Source organism: Gadus morhua, chromosome 10 (genome assembly GCF_902167405.1).
Source record: "Gadus morhua chromosome 10, gadMor3.0, whole genome shotgun sequence".
NCBI lineage: Eukaryota > Metazoa > Chordata > Actinopteri > Gadiformes > Gadidae > Gadus > Gadus morhua.
In genome coordinates, this window is record NC_044057.1 from 25133440 (window position 1) to 25153006 (window position 19567).

General features: G+C 45.8%; 3 protein-coding genes across 3 annotated transcripts in view; 2 read left to right on the forward strand and 1 right to left on the reverse strand.

The window, feature by feature from the left end:
* LOC115552101 (uncharacterized) overlaps window positions 1–19567 on the forward strand; it is a 96554-nt gene that overhangs the window by 46241 nt on the left and 30746 nt on the right. The gene's annotated exons all lie outside the window — the stretch shown is intronic.
* LOC115552098 (uncharacterized) overlaps window positions 1–19567 on the reverse strand; it is a 120511-nt gene that overhangs the window by 38419 nt on the left and 62525 nt on the right. The gene's annotated exons all lie outside the window — the stretch shown is intronic.
* LOC115552100 (complement factor H-like) overlaps window positions 15667–19567 on the forward strand; it is a 57132-nt gene continuing 53231 nt past the window's right edge. The window contains exon 1 of the mRNA XM_030367871.1: window positions 15667–15861. Coding sequence (XP_030223731.1) covers window positions 15813–15861 — 49 coding nt within the window. The 5' untranslated portion in view covers window positions 15667–15812. The remainder of the gene's footprint in view (window positions 15862–19567) is intronic.

The following is a 19567-nucleotide window of genomic DNA, read 5'->3' on the forward strand; positions in this document are numbered from 1 at the left end:
GAGAGCTGTGAACACCCAGAAGGACCCGTAGACAGCGCTTTAGCCAGAGGGCCAGCAGCCCGTTGACCTTTGACCTGCCAGGGACACTTCTCTCTCTGAATCTGATAATGGCAAGATCATTTATTTTTATAAATTAACTTTTTCCACTGTTGTTGTTGTTGTCCATACTTGTCGCTCGCTATTAGAAATAGCCTGTTATACTATTATGCACATTTAACTTTTGCATCATTATACCAAGTATTTATATTATACTATTCTGCATGTTTAACTATTCTATTATTATACCTATTATGTATATCATACTATTCTGCATGCTTAACTTTGCTGTTTATTTAGCATGTGAGCCTTTTTATGAAATAAGATAACCAGCTATTTATCAACTGCTTCTTGGCAAATAATCATATAATTTTTTGGTTGTAATTAAAACATTTAAATAAAACAAATTTTCAGCTACTGACCATGAATTCTTGGGACCTGTAAAACGAAGCATTACTTTACTTGATATCTGCGTAGGGCATGAACCAGTACTGCGCCACATGCTTTACTCCAGATGCAGTTACTGTGTTTAGCCTCTGGGGGCAGTATTGCCTGATTATGTAGACCTTAATCGGGAGCAGCATTTAATTACCTTATACGCAGGGACAGGGCCATCCATGTTTTTAATACTTGTATAGTCTTTTTGTTATTACTGTATTTCGATGTTAGTCATCGCGCCAAGCCTCCATTTGCGGCTCGCATGGCAGTAACAATATACAGTGATATAATCATGCAGTGCACTATTCCGCCATGGCCACTAGAGTGCGCCAGTAGACCATGGTTGAGTGTGGTTAAAGTCAAACACATTGTGCGTACGTACATAGGTTTGTAAATGTATTTTATCGCTCGATTATTTACCCTTTTTATTTTTGTGATTGTCATCAATAGCAAAGCAAATTATGATAAATAATAGAGAAAATAAAACTAATATATTATACAAACATAAATAAATAAAATATACCAAAAAGAAAAATAGGTATCAATAATTCAACATGACTAATTGGAAGGAAACACACAAATCAGCATTGTTACATTTTTCAAACGCAATCTAAACAAGTTTCACTGAAAAAAAACATCACTGCTAATTTAACGTACACAACAAAACGTAGGCTACAAACACAACATACACAACGTAGCAAACATTCAACAACGTAACGTAGGCCTACACAACGTAATGTTGCATCCAGAACTTCACGTTTGCCTTTCGCAATGAAGCTTCTGGAACCGCGCTGTGTGGGAGGGTCGGACTAGCCCCACGAGACTAGCGCCACCCGATGTTAAGGAGACTTATTGCATCTCGCGCAAGCGCAGAACGAAGGCAACGAAGTGGTCTGATGAAGGCCGTTGGCCGTCGGTTGGCCAGCCGGGCCAGCAGCAGCTTGACCACGTCGGGCTGCCGCTCCGCCCGGTCGAAGCGCTGCGAGTGGCGCTCCGGCCCCCACCAGCCGCCGGGGGAGCACGGGCGGCGGGCTCCGGTCCCCGTAGCCGGGGTCCCCGGGGAGCAGCTTCCAGTCCCCGGGGCGGATGGACGCCTGGACAGCCGTGTCCCAGATGCCGAAGCCCCCCCCCGCAGGGAGCCCCCCCCCCGCGCGGGGCTGGACAGCGGGTCAATGTCGTGCAGCAGCTCCCGGAGCGGCGCCTCCCGGCCCTCGCTGACGGCCGGCCGCACGTCGAAGCCGTCCGGCCGTCCGGCGGCCGAGCGTTGCCCCCGGCCAGCCGCAGCAGCGTGGGGTACCAGTCGCTGACGGGCCCCAGGGCCGCGCTCACCCTCCTCCTGCGCCGCAGCAGGGGGATATGGAAGAAGCCCCGCACCCGGACCCCGCCCTCCCAGTATAGGTGCCCTTGCGGCCCCTCAGCGGTCCGTTGCTGCCCCCCCGACAGCGGCTGGCCCCCGTTGTCCGTGGAGAAGACCCCCACGCTGTTCTGGTAGAAGCCGTACCTGCGGAGGGCGTAGGTGACGCTGCGCAACGCCTCGTCCACCGCCGACACCATGCCGGCGTACCTGCGGCGCAGCACGTTGCCCATGTCCCGGTACGGGTAGACGTAGCGGCGGGGGCACTGCAGGGGCGTGTGCAGCTCCTGGAAGGACAGGTAGATGAGGGGGGGGGGGCCCAGCGGGGCGTGCGCGGCCAGGATCCGGCGGACCCTCTGGGTGTAAGGGTGGGTGGATACTTGCCGCCCTGGTCCCAAGCCACCGTCCCGCCCTCGTGGAGGTCGTAGCCGCACAGGCCCGGCCCGTCGCACGAGTTGTAGGTGTAGTAGTTGACGCTGCCCGACAGTGAGCCGAAGTAGGAGTCGAAGCCGCGGCGTCACACCAATTAGTAACAGCAGCACAGCCCCCATGTTGAGCATCTCGACCTCAGTGTGGTCTCAGTGGAGTCCAGGACTTGAGTCTGTTCACAGGAACACACAACCCAGCCTATATGAGACCCATATGTCATCGCAAAAGTGGAAGTTGTGCAACCGCTGGGCAAACTTTATACTCACTAACAACTGAACTAAAAGGGCCAATACCTTATTGGGGTGAGAACGTTAAACAGTACTGGGTTACTGGGCATCTTCAAAGATCCCATAATAATCTCATAATCCCTAAAATCAACAATTATTAATAGGAAGAAATTAGGGAATCAATTATGAATTCATATTAAAGTAAGTTTGTGAAATGTTTTCTTGTCATTTAAATTTTTTCTCAGTAATGAGATAAATGGTTTGGAACAAAAGCTAAATTGAAGTCTACCGTTATAAAAGCTTTGGTAAGACAGTGAGGAGGGCAGGGTGTTGGTCCCAGCCCAAAGGTTCAGGGTCCAAACACCACTGCAAGAAGCCCTACCTCCCTAGTTATCGGGAAAAATAATCTGACTCAGTCACTTTAGAGGACAGTGTTTGCTAAATGACTGAACTGAAGGTTAAACCTTGATATCTCTGTTGTACTGTCAATGTGAAGCAATCCGTATATTCTTTCCTGGTGGGAAGTTAGATTGGGAAGTTAGAGACGGCAGAGAAGCAAAAACCACTCACGTTTTTGCCTAATCTCATTGGTCCCCATGAAATGCCCAATACTCAATCTGCAGAGGCGTCAGCATTTGAACCATTTGCGTCACAAATAATGATAATGTTTTTATTCTCTTTTAGGTCAAGAAGGTACATTATCCAATATCCACAAATGTGTCTCCTTTCTTTAACAGTTTGTACATCATAACCATTATTAATGTGAGGTTTTATATTTTTCCCTACTTAAAAGCAATAATTATCAGTTCTTATGTTTCAAGCTTTTTCCTTTTACTTGGAAAATTAATCTGGACTAGAATAAATCGAGTTGAGAAAATGTAAGCCTACCAGTCGCCAGTGCTATTTTTCTAAAAATATATTTATACTTTCATCAATATATATTTTACCTGCAAATATTTAAATATATTAAGTTTGGATACAACGTATCAGATGTTTAATACATTATCTTCACTGTATATTTAGATGTTGACCAAAAATGCAGTGGCGGAGTTTAGCCTCTATGGGCCAGTGTTGTATTGTAAACGTATCTTGGTCACCATTTGTATAGCAATAGATTAATAATTACGCTACAGCATTTTCTAAAAATATTAATATAAATTCTTGAACATGAAGACTCAAACCTAAAATCTATTTTTTTTTTTGTCGGTATGGTACGATGTAAACTGGAATTTTAAACAGTAAAACAAGGGTACAATTATAAAGACTGCAATTAAATTGTGTTTGTGAATATGTGTGTTTGTTGTGTGTATGTGCATAAATCCACATGGCTGGAACCTTAAGAATGTTTGTAAAACCAAAAAATATAAAATACAATTCCTTAAAAAAAACAAATGAATACAGACATGCATCCAAGCAAGTTTCACATGCAGAATAGTGGAAAATACTATTAATAATGAAATAGAGTTACACATGCAGAATAGTATAAAATACATAGCAGTTATGATATGTTAAGAATCACGCATGCAGAATAGGGCATCCAGCGAACAAGCTATCACAAGTATTTGATTGTTTCAGTTTCTATCCATGACACAGGAAGCCACCATGGACAACAACAGAGGAAACAATAAATACTATTTATAATAAAAATAATAGCGGAGAATTGATGAGTGACGGGAACTGCACGGTTAAAAACTACATGTGAACGGCTTCATGAACATACATGTAAACATAACAACGGCCAAATTAACTAACATTTTCAAAGCAGAAGTTCAACGAAGTGGCCTTCCAGATTCAGAGAGAGACGTGTCCCTGGCAGGTCAAAGGTCAACGGGTTGCTGGCCCTCTGGCTAAAGGTCTGTCTACGCGTCCTTCTGGGTGTTGACAGCTCTCAGGGCCTCGTCCTCCGGGGCTGAGCGTACACACACTCGTCCACATTGGTCTCCAGCGTCCGCCTGGGGCCTGGAGCCACCCTGACCGCCCCGTACTCCCCCTCACTCCCCCCCTGCCCTCCCGGTCGCCCCGGAGACGTTAACGTACAGCACATCATCATCTAATGCCATGGAGGTCAGCGCGATGTCTGAACAAACAGAACATTAGAAAATGAGAAAACAGCACGGGAGGTAAAGCTTGTGTTGAACAGTTGACCCAAAGAGACGCTTGGTACCTCGAGGTCTGGAGGTTTTCTTCTTCTTTCGTGCCCAGTAGACTCCCAATGCTGCTAGGAGCAGCAGCAGCACCACCGTCAGAGAACGAGCGATGAACGGGGTGCGGTCTGGGACGAAGGAAAGAAGAAGTTAGTCAGAGGTTATTCAACTCCTCCCCAGAAAGGTTTAATAGGGGTGGACAGACACCGAATAGCGTTGGGTTGCCCACCTAAACCAAAATCCATAACTAATATCAGGGATTCTATTGTGCTTTTGTAGTTTATCGGCTGGCTGAAAGCTATGTCAACATGAGAGCTAAGGGAATCACATACTGATGGACTGTGGTTTGTTATATTTCATTTGAAGGAGTTCATCGATGGGGGACAGATGGTATTACTGCGGCCCCCCTTGCCCTCTCTTGGGGCGCCACTAGATAGACAACGGTGACCGGTCATGTGATGGGAACCAGTATTATAGAGACGAGCTCTGTGACAAAGAAAAGAATGGCACAGTCGACAATGATATTTACACATATTTATAAAGAAATATAAATATATATATGTGACGGGGTGAATTAGTTATTTCCTAGTATGGGTATTCTAGTAGTACGTGATCCAGTTGACCCTTTCACCCGACAACAAAAACAGGCAGTACCAGGACTCATAGGGATGAATATAATCCAAAGTTGTTACAAAGAATTGTTTGCAGATCTCCACCTCACCCTTTCCAAACCGTCAAGGGATAAAGACGGTAAGGCTTGGCAGCAGGTCTTTACCACATGCCAATCTATCGAACACCTTTGTAGTAAAGGGTACTTAGGTAAGGCTAGAGTGCAGGGGGGTGCAGTACGTATTCCCCCGGGATCTCTTAAGCTCATTCCCCTAGTTTGCCCCAGTGCTGCCAAGCTGTCCCTTCATTCTGTGTTATTAGAGCCCCCGTTAGACGACACCCAGTGGCCCGTGGGTTTATTAATATCTAAAGCGTTATTGTCAGTGACTAAGGGGGTGGTAGAAGTACCCGTGACCAATGTAAGTTCACAAGAGGTGTGGCTTCAACCACACACTACTTTGGGTGAGCTTCACATCGTACAAGTGATGTCTGCAGTGTGTGCTGTGGATATTGTGGAGGGGGGCAGTGGGGGACAGGTTGCCATAGTTCAGTCGGCAGAGGTACAGGCCACTCCCTCAATAGACCTCTCCAATCTGTCATGGCCCATGTTATCGGCAGAGCAAGAGAAGCAAGCGAAGGCACATCCACCAACATAATGGGGTCTTCAGTCGAGGGGAAGGAGATGTGGGGTGTACCACTCTAGTCGAGCATCAAATCCCTCTCACCGATGACACCCCCATCCGACAGAGATACCGCCGCCTGCCCCCGTCCCAGTATGAGCAAGTAAAGGCCCATATCCAACAGCTGTTGGAGGCTGGGATTGTCCAGCCTAGTTCTAGCCCCTACTCATCAACTATAGTCATTGTACAAAAGAAAGGGGGTGACATGAGACTCTGCGTTGACTACCGACTTCTGAATGGTAAGACAAAGAAGGACGCATACCCATTACCTAGAATAGAAGAGTCTTTGGAGCGAAGTGGTTTTCGACTCTGGATCTTGCAAGTGGCTACAATCAGGTGCCAGTAGCAGAGGCTGACAAGGCTAAGACTGCATTTTGTACACCATTTGGCCTGTTTGAATTCAATCGCATGCCATTCGGTCTTTGCAATTCACCAAGCACTTTCCAGAGGTTGATGGAGAGAATTTTCGGAGATCAAAGCTTTCAGTCACTACTTTTGTACTTAGATGATATAATCATCTTTTCCTCTTCCTTTGAGGAACACCTGAAGCGCCTGGAACTTGTCCTAACCCGTGTACAAAATAACCATCGCAAACTAAAACTGTCCAAATGTCATTTCTTTCAAACGGAAGTGAAGTATCTGGGGCATGTAGTTTCTGCGTCAGGGGTAGCGACTGATCCAGATAAAATTAAAGCCGTAGCGGAATGGAAGCAGCCGACGACTACGAAGGAATTGAGGTCCTTTTTAGGATTTGCGTCCTATTATCGTAGGTTTGTGGAGGGCTTTGCAAAGGTCGCCGCGCCATTGCATCGTTTAGCTGCTACGGTAGAGGCAAGTCAGAGCAAGGCCAGAGCCCGGGTGAACACTCTAGGAAGTCTGTGGACCCAGGAATGCCAGCAGAGTTTCCAGACCCTTAAAGACCAGCTGATCAGTGCACCAGTCCTAGCTTATGCTGACTTCACAAAACCATTCATTCTAGAAATTGATGCTAGTCATGCAGGACTCGGGGCCGTTCTCGCCCAAGATCAAGATGGGCAAAGGAAACCCATCGCCTTTGCCAGCAGAGGCCTCCGCCCTACAGAGGAAAATGTCCAACTACAGTTCTCGGAAACTGGAGCTGTTGGGCCTAAAATGGGCCGTAACCAGTAAGTTTAGAGAGTACCTGCTGGGTGTGAAATTTGTTGTCTTCACAGACAATAATCCACTAAGTTATTTACAAACAGCCAAGTTGGGGGCGACAGAACACCGTTGGGCGTCAGAGCTGGCGATGTTCGACTTTGACATCCGATACCGACCTGGCACTGCAAATAGAAATGTGGATGCACTTTCTAGGCTCCCGGACCCAGTCCCTATTGCTGCGGTTGCCCCAGGCCTAGCCATCCCCCTTCTGCCTCTGGGCTCCATTGAGCCTCCAACCGAAGTCCTGTGCCAACAGACTAGTGCCCTCCCACTACGGCAAAAGGTTGATCTACAGTCTCTGCAGTCTATGGATGCAGTTATTGGACCTTTTAGTCTCCTGTGGAAGCGAGGAATATTGCCCACCAAAGCCGAACGGATACTCCTGCCACCAGGGACGCAAAGGCTTCTTAAGGAATGGCCGAGAATTCAGTGTCAGGAGGGGGTTTTGTACCGAAGCATCCGGCTGCCAGGGGAGAGTAGAGAGACACTCCAGCTCCTTCTGCCACAGTGTTTAAAGCGTGAGGTCTTGATAAGCCTCCATGACGATCACGGGCATCAGGGCATAGAACGAACCACTCAACTCATCCGAGAGAGATGCTTTTGGCCAGGCATGACTCATGAAATTGAAAAACACTGCCAGGAGTGTGGCCGCTGTGTGGTGGCAAAAGCGGTCCGCCCAAGGGTTCAGACTTTTCCAGGGAATCTGATGGCTTCTTGCCCCCTTGATGTTGTTGCCATTGATTTTACAACACTAGAGAAGTCTACGGATGGCCGAGAAAACGTCCTTGTAGTAACAGATGTATTCTCAAAGTTCACACAGGCTTACCCAGCCCGCGACCAGAAAGCTAGTACGGTGGCGAAATTACTGACAGAGGGGTGGTTTTACCACTACGGGGTGCCTAAGCGACTCCATAGTGATCAGGGAAGAAACTTTGAGGGAGACCTCATGAAACAGCTGTGCCAACTATATCATATTGAGAAGAGCCGAACAACACCATATCATCCGGAGGGTAGCGGGCAGTGCGAAAGGTTCAATCGTACACTACATGACTTGCTCCGCTCGTTACCCCCGGAGCAGAAGCGCAGATGGCCGCATGCACTCCCTCAAATACTCTTTGCCTATAACACCACTCTGCATGCATCAACTGGGCATTCTCCCTTTGAACTGATGTTCGGGCAGAAAGTGCGATTGCCGGTAGACTTTCTCTTGGGCCTTGCAGAGGAAGAATTGGACCCAGTGTGCACTCATGATTGGCTGAAACAGCATCAGGAGAATCTCAAGGAAATTTACGCCCATGCCCGAGATCAGTTAACTGTGGCCGCAGAGCGCCGAAACCAACAAGTTACTCCTTCAGTAAGTCAGCCGCTTGCACCAGGCACGCTGGTCCACCGAAGAAACCATCCATTGGGCCGCCATAAGATTCAAGACTTTTGGGACTCAACGGTTTACGAAGTGCAGAGAGCCTTGGATCAAGATGGGAGAGTATACACCATATGCCCACAAGATGGAACAGGTGCCCAGAAGAACATCAACCGGGCCGAATTACGGGTCATTCCAGCTGATGTGCGAGCGGAACCCACCCCCACCATCAGGATTCCCAGAGCACCAGCAGGTCCCCAGCAGAGGGGAGATGGAAGAAGAGGGATGCCTCTGGCAGAAGAGAGCGACGATGAGGAAATCATTGTGATGGAGCCAGCGACGAGTCTAGAGGCAGTTGAGGGAATATTCCCCATAGGTGATCAAGGTGTACCACTTCCCCACGAGCCAGCAGTAACCACACCAAGCTATAGCCCAGACCACATGCAGCCTGACGTCCATGAGGCAATGACACTGGAAAATGCACCAAGCCCCTCCCCCAATCTTGCTATGGCAGTAAGACGCTCAGCACGGGCTAGAGCAGGACAGCATAGTAACCCATTTCATCTTCCTAGAGCAACCTCTGTGGACGTAGGCCACACCAATTCAACTGAAGGTAGACCTAGATCCCCCGCTGCCCCCATGCACATGACATTTGGACCTTGGGTATAAAGGGACCAGAGTCTCACCGGGACGGTGAGCTTTTAAAGCTGGGATGGGTGTGACGGGGTGAATTATTAGTTTCAGTATAGACTTAGGAAACATTTAAATATTCATTGGTTACCTGCACATTACTTTACCATGGTGTGTGGAGGGGGTGGTGTGTTGAATGGGCGTGGTCTCACACTGGAGCTTAAGGCTAGAGAGCTGGACCGAAGTCCCACCACCTGCATCTAATGCGTAATTGGACGAGCGAGCGTGTTCATTCACACTGATCGGCCCATCGCCGCGAACTGGGGCTACAGAGAGCAAGTACCTTGCCCAAAGACGTGGCGTGTCGGGATTCATTGCGCAAGGTAGCCACTTGCGTAATTGGACGAGCGAGCGTGTTCATTCACACTGATCGGCCCATCGCCGCGAACTGGGGCTACAGAGAGCAAGTACCTTGCCCAAAGACGTGGCGTGTCGGGATTCATTGCGCAAGGTAGCCACTCTGTAGTCTAATTGCACTTTAACAATACTGTTTACATTTCCCGCATATGTATTGCAAATGGTGTGCCATACGTATGATTGATTTTATGTTTAACTTACTGTATAATACAGGGAATGTTTAGCTGAAGATGATATGCTTTTATCTGTGTGCTGTGTGTAATTATGTGTGCTTTTTATGGCGTCACATTAGTGCCATAATTCACTAATGTGATAAAAGATGCATTTGGGCGTATTATATTATTCCACACGCGTAGATATTAACTGCGAGCGCGCAAATGATCTCTGCGCGCGCAAAACAGCCTCTCGCGCGCGCAAATTACCTCAGCGCGCGCAAAACAGCCTTTCGCGAGCAGCAAATTACCTCAGCGCGCGCAAAACCTCTCGCGAAAGATGTTTTTACGCTCTCGCTCGAATTTAATTTTGGCACTATCGGGGAGGGAACCAAGGCAGGGCGGGCTTTCCTATGATTGGCTGTTTCTGAAGCGCGATATTTGATTGACAGCCCTCCTCAGCTCTCCTCTCATTCAATTCTGAATTGTACAGTAAATGGCTGAAACGATAGTTACTTATTGTAACTCTAGATTCTATGAGTATAGGGGCAGCCTTTTAAGGCTATCGATATTGGGTTATCCCTAGGCGTGAGCCGTAGCACTGAAAATTTGTAATCCCCGACCACCAACAGCGTGGTCCTCAATTACGTCCGCGTGCGGCGTGCCTCAACGACGTCCGCGTTTCGCAGATATAGTCGGGCGCCGGCGGACGTTCTGCTCCCAATAAACAGCTTTTCTTCAGCTATTTAAAGGACAATGAGGCCGACACTTAAAAGGCTGCGCCTATACTCATAGAATCTGGAGTTACAATACGTAACTATCGTTTCAGCCATTTACTGTACAATTCAGAATTGAATGTGAGGAGGGCTGTCAATCAAATATCGCGCTTCAGAAACGGCCAATCACGTTTGGCCGTTTCACGTATCGCCCTGCCTAGGTTCCCTCCCTCATAGTGCCAAAATTAAATTCGAGCGAGAGCGTAAAAACATCTTTCGCGAGAGGTTTTGCGCGCGCTGAGGTAATTTGCGCGCGCGAGAGGCTGTTTTGCGCGCGCAGAGATCATTTGCGCGCTCGCAGTTAATATCTACGCGTGTGGAATAATATAATACGCCCGAATGCATCTTTTATCACATTAGTGAATTATGGCACTAATGTGACGCCATAGCTTTTGGTCTGTTCCAGACGTGGCGTGCTTCTGAGTGTTTGTGCCGCTTTCTCCCCTGTATAGTTGACCTCCAAGCTTCTGTGGGAACTTAGTTATTATAACTATTTTGGTTTGAAGTTCATTTCCTTTTTGTTTCTTTAAGGCCTGGTCGAGAGCGCGTGTTCCCCATTAACCTATGTTCATGGTAGCTCATGCCAATAAGTTTACTGTGGTTTGTCATTTGTATTACTATTTGTTTAAAACATCTTGTTGTGCTGTGAATCGCCATCTTTGGAGTGCTGTGCAATAACTGAACTGATTGAATATGATTTTGGGCGACTGTGTTTTTATGTGACGTTGCCACATTGATGTGGGTTGCTATTGAGTTGCAGGTAGCGCAACCATGACCAGGTCTTACCTCTTTGTTTATATTTACTATATTTATTGTGCCATAATAAATTAAGATTTATCTTTTCTATACCAGCGTCTTTGTGGGTCCTTTAAGATCTGTTGGGGAAGAACTATAGAACTAAATTCTCACTATATTACATATATATATATATATATATATATATATATATATATATATATATATATACACACAGTACATGCGCATATATATATATATGGACAAAAGCAGGGGCAGACTATAGCATCATTATCTTCATTATCTTAATATCGCATTAAATTCCATGAAATGATTTACAGCTATTTATTTATATAAGTTTATATAATATATGTGTTTTTATTTATCTATGGGCTTGTCTGCATACCAATTATTTTGAAGTCTGGTCCAACAGCTGTCTCAGGGCATAAGGTATTGTTGTCTCTGTGCACCCACTGTGATATATGCGTTCCGTACAGTTTACATATATGAACCCGATGAGAGACAATGGTGACCGGTCATGTGATGAATCAACTGCTACTGAATCCAAGCTCCATTCATTCATTTCCCTCGTTGTGTTGTCACTCACCGTCACACTCAGACAAGGTGATGTTAGCCGTGGCTTCGCTCACGTTGTCCCGGACCGAGCAGGTGAGCAGTCCCGACCGGCCCGGCTCCAGAGTGACGTCACTAGCGCTACTGTGTCCGGAGAGGAGACGCGGGTCGTTCAGCGGGAGTCCGTCTAGACTCCAGCTGTAGTGGAGTCCGTCCGCCCCGGCAGAGCAGGACACCCTCTGCTGTCCTCGGGACGGACACTCCCGGGACAGGAGGGGAGAGGAGACCGGGGCTAAGGGAAACCGACTGAGGAGGTGAGTCTCACAGTTTGACTGAACAGAAACCTTCTGTTATTCACTCATAGAAACTTAACTTCATACAATTATAATTAGAAGTATCCACCTCTTTAACCCCCCTGCTCCTACTCCCAGACTAACTAGTGTTTACTGTAGGCTACTCTAGATATTATACAGACAAATTGGGCACTAGCAGATAAACTGCATTTTCAACCTAAGCACTTCTAAAGTAAATGAGAGCAACACAGCCACCTCTTTATATCAAATGTTGACAGCATTAATAATAAATGGGCAGAGCGACTGTTTACAGGCTACATAGAAAAGGCCTAAAAACATTCACAAAGTAGGCTACAGTATAGCATGTGACGTTACCGATCATGTTAACATGGAGCCTGAGAGCCGACAGTGTTTCTATAAGAGCTATGAAGTCAGAGGTTAATGTCTAAATTATCCTTAATAACTGATGTTAAACGCTTCGCTCTTATCTGTAATCTTGTTTACCAATCATTAAATGAAGCATCAAATGTTACAGAAATATTGATAAAGCTACTCACCTTGAATGGATAAATTAAATTGTGAGTTTGATGAATCAATTCCATTTCTATTTTGTGCTTCAATTGAATATGTATCATCCTCTGTCCTGTTGATGTCGTTCATGGTAAATATTCCTGTGCTGACGTTAAACGAATAATCAACGTTTTTTGTCTGACTTTTGTACTTTACAATCGGGACATTGTTTTTCTTCAGTTTGTAGATATCATCTTGTGAGGTCTTAGACAGCTGGACCTCAACGGTTCCTCCCAGAGAGCCAAAGCACTGGGTCGTGATGTGTGGCTGTGTGGCGTCGCAGAAGGTCTCCACACCTGGAGGTTTACAGAGGACAATAAGACAATACAGGAGATACATCTCACTGAGATTCACAGATCTACTCTCACTTTTGCTACAACAAATCTCTTACTAGTACTATAACAGGGATGGACATTTTTAGTCGTGATGTGTGGCTGTGTGGCGTCACAGATGGTCTTCACACCTGGAGGTTTGCAGAGGAGAATAAGATCTACTCTCACTTTTATAATGAATAAAACATGGGCCATTGCAGAGAGGCGACATAGTACAACTAAATGTTGAATGTTGACAATTTTTTTTTATATTGTTAGATTTGATTTACATAAATTCACCATGGTTTTCATGTAAAAAAAAAAAAGTAGACAAAATCGAAATTATCCTTTATGACTGGTGTTTAATCAGCTGTTTCCCTCTGATCTGCAATCCTGTTAACAATTATTAGACCACCACGTAGCAAATGTGTAATATTGATATAGTTACTCACCCTGAATGGATAAAAGTTTAGTTGCTATTTCAACTCCATTATGTGCTGCCAGTGAATATGCATCATAGTCTGTCTTCTTGAGGTCCTCTATGGTAAAGACGCCAGTACTGACATTCAATGAATATCGGGGGTCTGTTATCTTGATTTCGCCCTCAACTATCGGGACCTTGTTCTTCTTCAGTGTGTAGGAATGCTCATGTGGGGAGTGAGTAGGCAGCTGGACCTCAACGGTTCCTCCCAGAGAGCCAAAGCACTGGGTCCTGATGTGTGGCTGTGTGGCGTTGCAGAAGGTCTTCACACCTGGAGGTTTTACAGAGGAGAATAAAACAATACAGGAGATATAACTCACTGAGATGCAAAGACCACCTCTCACTGTATAATAACTCTCTTATTACTATTACTAAAGATGATTTGAATATTTTTGAATAAAATATGAACTATTGCAGAGAGAAGCTATTATACTACTAAGTAGTATAATAGCTAAATTCTTGACGAAGAGAGGCACTGACACAGAGGGTCAATAATTAGGGAATTTACTGAGGGCAACAAATAAGGCGGGGAACGGGGTGAGGGGCTTCATGGAGGAGGGCTGACAGGAGAGGGTTCATCAACAGGTGGGCAGTCTGACAGGAGAGGGTTCATCAACAGGAGGGCAGTCTGACAGGGGAGGGTTCATCAACAGGAGGGCAGTCTGACAGGGGAGGGTTCATCAACAGGAGGGCAGTCTGACAGGAGAGGGTTCAGCAACAGGAGGGTAGTCTGACAGGAGAGGGTTCATCAACAGGAGGGCAGTCTGACAGGAGAGGGTTCATCAACAGGAGGGCAGTCTGACAGGGGAGGGTTCATCAACTGGAGGGCAGTCTGACAGGGGAGGGTTCGACACATCCTTGGGCAGTACGGAGGTCATGGTGTTGGACTCCCAGCCCAATGGTTCAGGGTTCAAATTCCACTGCAAGACGCCTTACCACCCTACTCATGAACGATAATTTACATCACTTTAGATAAAAGCAACCTTTTAAATGAGTACGCTAATGTAAAAAACAGAAAATAAACTTGGTATCTCCGTCATGTTTTCACTGCCAATGTGCTGGAATGTTTTTCATTCTTTAACCCTAACCCTAACCCCTTGCCTATAAGTCTAGTTGTTAGGTTTTATGTTATCAGGGCAATCTGAACCATAAGGGGGAAGTTAGAGACGGCAGAGAAGCAGACACAGCTCAAGTGTTTGCCTTATGTCATTGGTTTCCATGAAATGGCCATCACTCTATCTGTGGAGGTGTCAACTAGTTGAGTTACAAATAACTTGAATGTTTCTGTTCTCCTTTAGGTCAGAAAAATATATATTCTATGAGATCGTCTCTTTTATTTTCAATTTTGGAATTATTTAGAAAGTATGTAACCATGTAATATATAAGTCTGAGTCTGTGTGGGGGGTAAGTAATGCATTTACATACGTATATATACGCATATAAGTTATATTAATATAATAGTTACACATGCAGAATAGTATTAAATAAATAATAGTTATATTATATAGGTATGCAGAACAGTGCTTTCGAGACTCAAGCTATCATAAATATTTGCTGGGATCAGTTTTTAAGCAACATTTTATGCTGCAACCAACTATGGACAAGAAAAACAGTAAAAACTAAGTAATTTTAATAATGAATAAAAATAATAATCGATATGATGAATGATGGAAACTACACCTTATAAACTACATGTGAACAGCTTCATGAACATGCATATAAACGTGACAACGGCCGAATAAAAAGTAACATTCTCAAAACAGGACCTCAACGAAGTGGCCTTCAGATGCAGAGAGAGAAGTGTCCCTGGCAGGTCAAAGGTCAACGGGCTGCTGGCCCTCTGGCTAAAGCGCTGTCTACGCGTCCTTCTGGGTGTCCACAGCTCTCAGGGCCTCGTGCTCCGGGCCTGAGCTTACACACACTCGTCCACATTGGTCTCCAGCGTCCGCCTGGGGCCTGGAGCCACCCTGACCGCCGCGTACTCCACCTCCCCCTCCCCCTGCTCTCTCCGCTGCCCCCGACGCTGAGCACAGAGACGCAAATTCTTACCTTTTGAGCTTTTGTGCGTTTTTGCACAGTAAACTCCCAATGCTACTATCAGGAGCAGTGCCATCGCTGATAGGGAACCAGCGATTGTAGAGACGAGGTCTATAACAAAGAATAGTATGGCAAAGTGATCAATGATATTAACACATATTCAAAAATGCATATGAATATATTGTGGAGGCCCAGGAGAAACTCAGCTTCCCCTATTCCCCTATTGTCCCTTTGAGTTTAGTTGTGGTGTGTATAAAGTTTGCTCAGAGGTTGCACAACTTCCACTTTTGCGATGACATGTGGGTCTCATATAGGCTGGGTTGTGTGTTCCTGTGAACAGACTCAAGTCCTGGACTCCACTGAGACCACACTGAGGTCGAGATGCTCGACATTGGGGCTGTGCTGCTGTTACTAATCGGTGTGGCTGATGGTGAGATCTTTATGGCCTTATTACTGTTTTGATTCTTTATGTATTTTATGTAAATTATTCAGCTATAGTTTTGTGGTTATTGGTTTGAACCTAAGGAGTTGCTTTGCAACATTTGTAGGGTTAAACCAATTTAGTTTTTATCATATGTTAATTCTGTATAAATACTGTCGGTCATACAGTCATACTGTCGGTCATGCTGTCATACTGTCGGTCATACTGTCATACTGTCGGTCATACTGTCATACTGTCGGTCATACTGTCGGCCATACTGTCATACTGTCGGTCATACGCTCATCCAGTCGGACAGTTGGACCCCATCATCGTTGCTTGTAGGGATGGGCATTTGAAGAAATTTCCTTGATCGAGCATCGCTAGAGTTATCGATCAATTATCGATTAATCATTAACTTTTTTCTATTGAAATTCCCGTTGGTACAAAATGCAGCATGTTTTTATCAATGAAATCTTTATTCCAACAATAATGTATGGGCCAACATTAATACAATACAGTTAACTTGAAGACCTACAACTGTTTAACAGTTTTGAAATAATAAATACAGGCATTATAGGTTATAGGCCTATGCGGCGCTCGTAAAGTCCGAACAATGCGCCTACAGTCGCTCTTAAAGGTTTGGATACGATTCAACAAGACTAAATCTGTAGCCTATTCCAATTACAATAAGTAGCCAACTTATCGGACAACAATAATCAAACAAAGGCAGTAGGCTAAACGTGGGCATTAAACTGTATAACTGTTTTGAAAAAAAGGGGGGGAAAAGGCCGACATATAATGCCTATAGGCTGCAGCCGGCGCGCGGAAAAGGCTCGCAACAAAAAGATGAGCCACCCATTTACCAACAATTGCATGAACTAGTCTATCTAAAAGCAATACCTTATTGAACATATACAAGGCTGAACTTGTTGCTAAAATATCACAGTTTGGGCAAAATGTAACGACTCCAAGAGGCACCAAGCCGAAAGAATAGCGGAGCGAGAGACAACACATTTAGAAAAAAAAGAGCGACTCACATACGGTGGTGACTGTCCCTACTGTCTCATAGCATACAGTAACTCCAGCCTACATATTTTTGTTTAGGAATATAAGCATGTTAACATGCTCGGGGGTCAGACGCGAACGCAGCCTTGTAACTGTCAGTCCAGCAGCAGAAAACACCCGCTCTGACGGGACCGAAGTTGCGGGGATGCAGAGGTATTGTCGCGCTAACTTTGACAGCCTGGGGAACCGTCTTCAATTCACTTTCCACCAGTCGGCAGGGTGGTATTTCTCCCACATCGTGATATTCAATTAAATGCTTCAAGACTCACAGTATGCAACACAACGTCCTTTTGATCGATAACAATATAAATTGATCGACGCATTTCTTAACGATCAATTATCGAGCATCGATTAATTATGCCCATCCCTAGTTGCTTGCAACTATATTTAGGGGTCCTACGAAATCCGTAGGAACCCTATTGTAATCGTTAGTATTATTATTTTTTCCTGACAAAATCGTCCAAATCCAGTGATATGGTTTGGACTACTGGATTCAGTGGAGTTTCAGCTTCCATATGATATATCGGCATGTATATCACGGATTAGCAACAATATCATTTTAATGTGCATGTGCACAGCTATGAAATACTTACCTCATGATACTTACCTCAAAAAATTCCATACATGTCGACGATTGCAGTGAAATCATACTTTGACGGCCTACATCAGGGGTTCTCAACCTTTTTTGAGCAAACGCCCCCCTACCCTGATCCTCTGGCGCCCCCCCCCCCCCCCCCCCCCCACGCCCAATCACACTCGTGTTATGGGCGTCTGTTTTGGTGCTAAAAATATTAATGAATATTCATGACATGCAATTAAACTTCCAGAGCGACAGGGGGGGGGGGGGGGGGGAGAGAGAGAGAGAGAGAGAGAGAGAGAGAGAGAGAGAGAGAGAGAGAGAGAGAGAGAGAGAGAGAGAGAGAGAGAGAGAGAGAGAAAAGAGTTGAGGAAGAAATGGTTCGATTGAACATTCATTCACCGTGACCGCGGTGCGGGCACTCCCGCGACTCCCGGCCACCACCAGCCAATGGGCAACAGAGTGCTAGCAGTGTGTGGCCAGCATCGACACATATTATTGGTCTATGTTTGTCATTGTCAATCAATCATTGGCTGACTGGCTCAGAGAACCCTGACAGTGCTGTCAATCACAACAGAAACCAGGGTGGGCGGGACCTCATGGCGCGGGCCGGAGTCGTGGGAGTCGGGACGGAGCTGAAAATGGATAAGCGTAAGAAACGCCCGGGTGGCGCTGAAAAACTGCGACTCTCTGGAGGTGGAAGCTGCTAAATGTTCAAATTTTACAGACCTATTTGGTGCCGGGGTCAACACCCCAGCTTGTGCTGCCGGGCCGGGAGACGAGCGAGTGGAGGCATATAGTTTTGACAGGCCAATATGTAAAGCGTCTTATGCCGCTTTTCCACTGCATGGTACCAGCTCGACACGACTCGACTCGACTCGACTCAGCTCGCATTTTTTGCGTTTCCACCGCGAAAACATGGTATCTGGTACCTGAAGTGGCTGCTTTTTCTAGTACCGCCTCGCTCTAGGTTCCAAGCGGCTGAGCCGATGCTAAAAGGTGACGTCGGCAGACGGCCGGCCACTGATTGGCCAGAGAGTGTGACGAAGTCACGAGAGCGACATGGCCACCATGCTGGTAACAGCCATAGCAGCGCCGCAGCCAACATATTCCACTTCTTCAACATGCCAGCTAATAATACGAACACGAATACCATCGCATCGATGTTCTCCATTGTTGTTATGTGGGTTCCGTCCATGTGTGGGTTACGTAGGTGTTGTTTGCGTCGCGTACAAAAATACGTCACGGCCCTTTCGCGCAGCCGACCCCGCCCACGTCCTGGAGGTACTATTTGCGGTGGAAAAGGACCCGCGCTGCTACCGTGTCGAGTCGTGTCGAGTCTTGTCGAGTCGAGCTACATGTGCGGTGGAAAAGCGGCATTGAGGGTGATTCATCCTTGATCCGATTCAACCCTTCCAACGTTCAAACCTTCATAACTTGGTCAAATTTCAACCGTTTCCAATAATTCAAGGAATTAAACAGATTTACACATTTGTCTCTTCAATAATATTCAAACATAATTTCGATGTCATTAATAGTTTTTTCAGATTCACAGTTTTTCACAGCAGACTTTGGCCGTATGACTTCAAAACCATTCAACTCATTCATAATTCATTCTACAGACTTCATTCTACATTCAAAATGTTCAGCAGATGTCCTAGATTCATTTTAACGATTCTTCAACGTGCAGCTTCAGCAGTAGAGCGGAGAATTTCAGCGTCAGCAGAAATGCTCCGCAGTGACGTTAGAGTTGACGTTAGCTCTGACGTTAGCGCAGACGTTAGCATTAGTGCGAAGTTAGCATTGACGTAGCATTAGCGCTGACGTTAGCGTTAACGTTAGCATTAGCACTGAAGTTAGCATTAGCGCTGAAGTTAGTATTGGCGCTAAAGTTAGCATTGACGGTACCATTAGCGCTGGCGTTAGCGTTGACGTTAGCATTAGCACTGAAGTTAGCATTAGCGCTGAAGTTAGCATTAGTGCTGAGTTAGCATTGACGTTACCGTGAAAGTTGACGTTACCGTTAGCCCTGACGTTAGCATTAGCGCTGAATTAGCATTGACGTTAGCATTA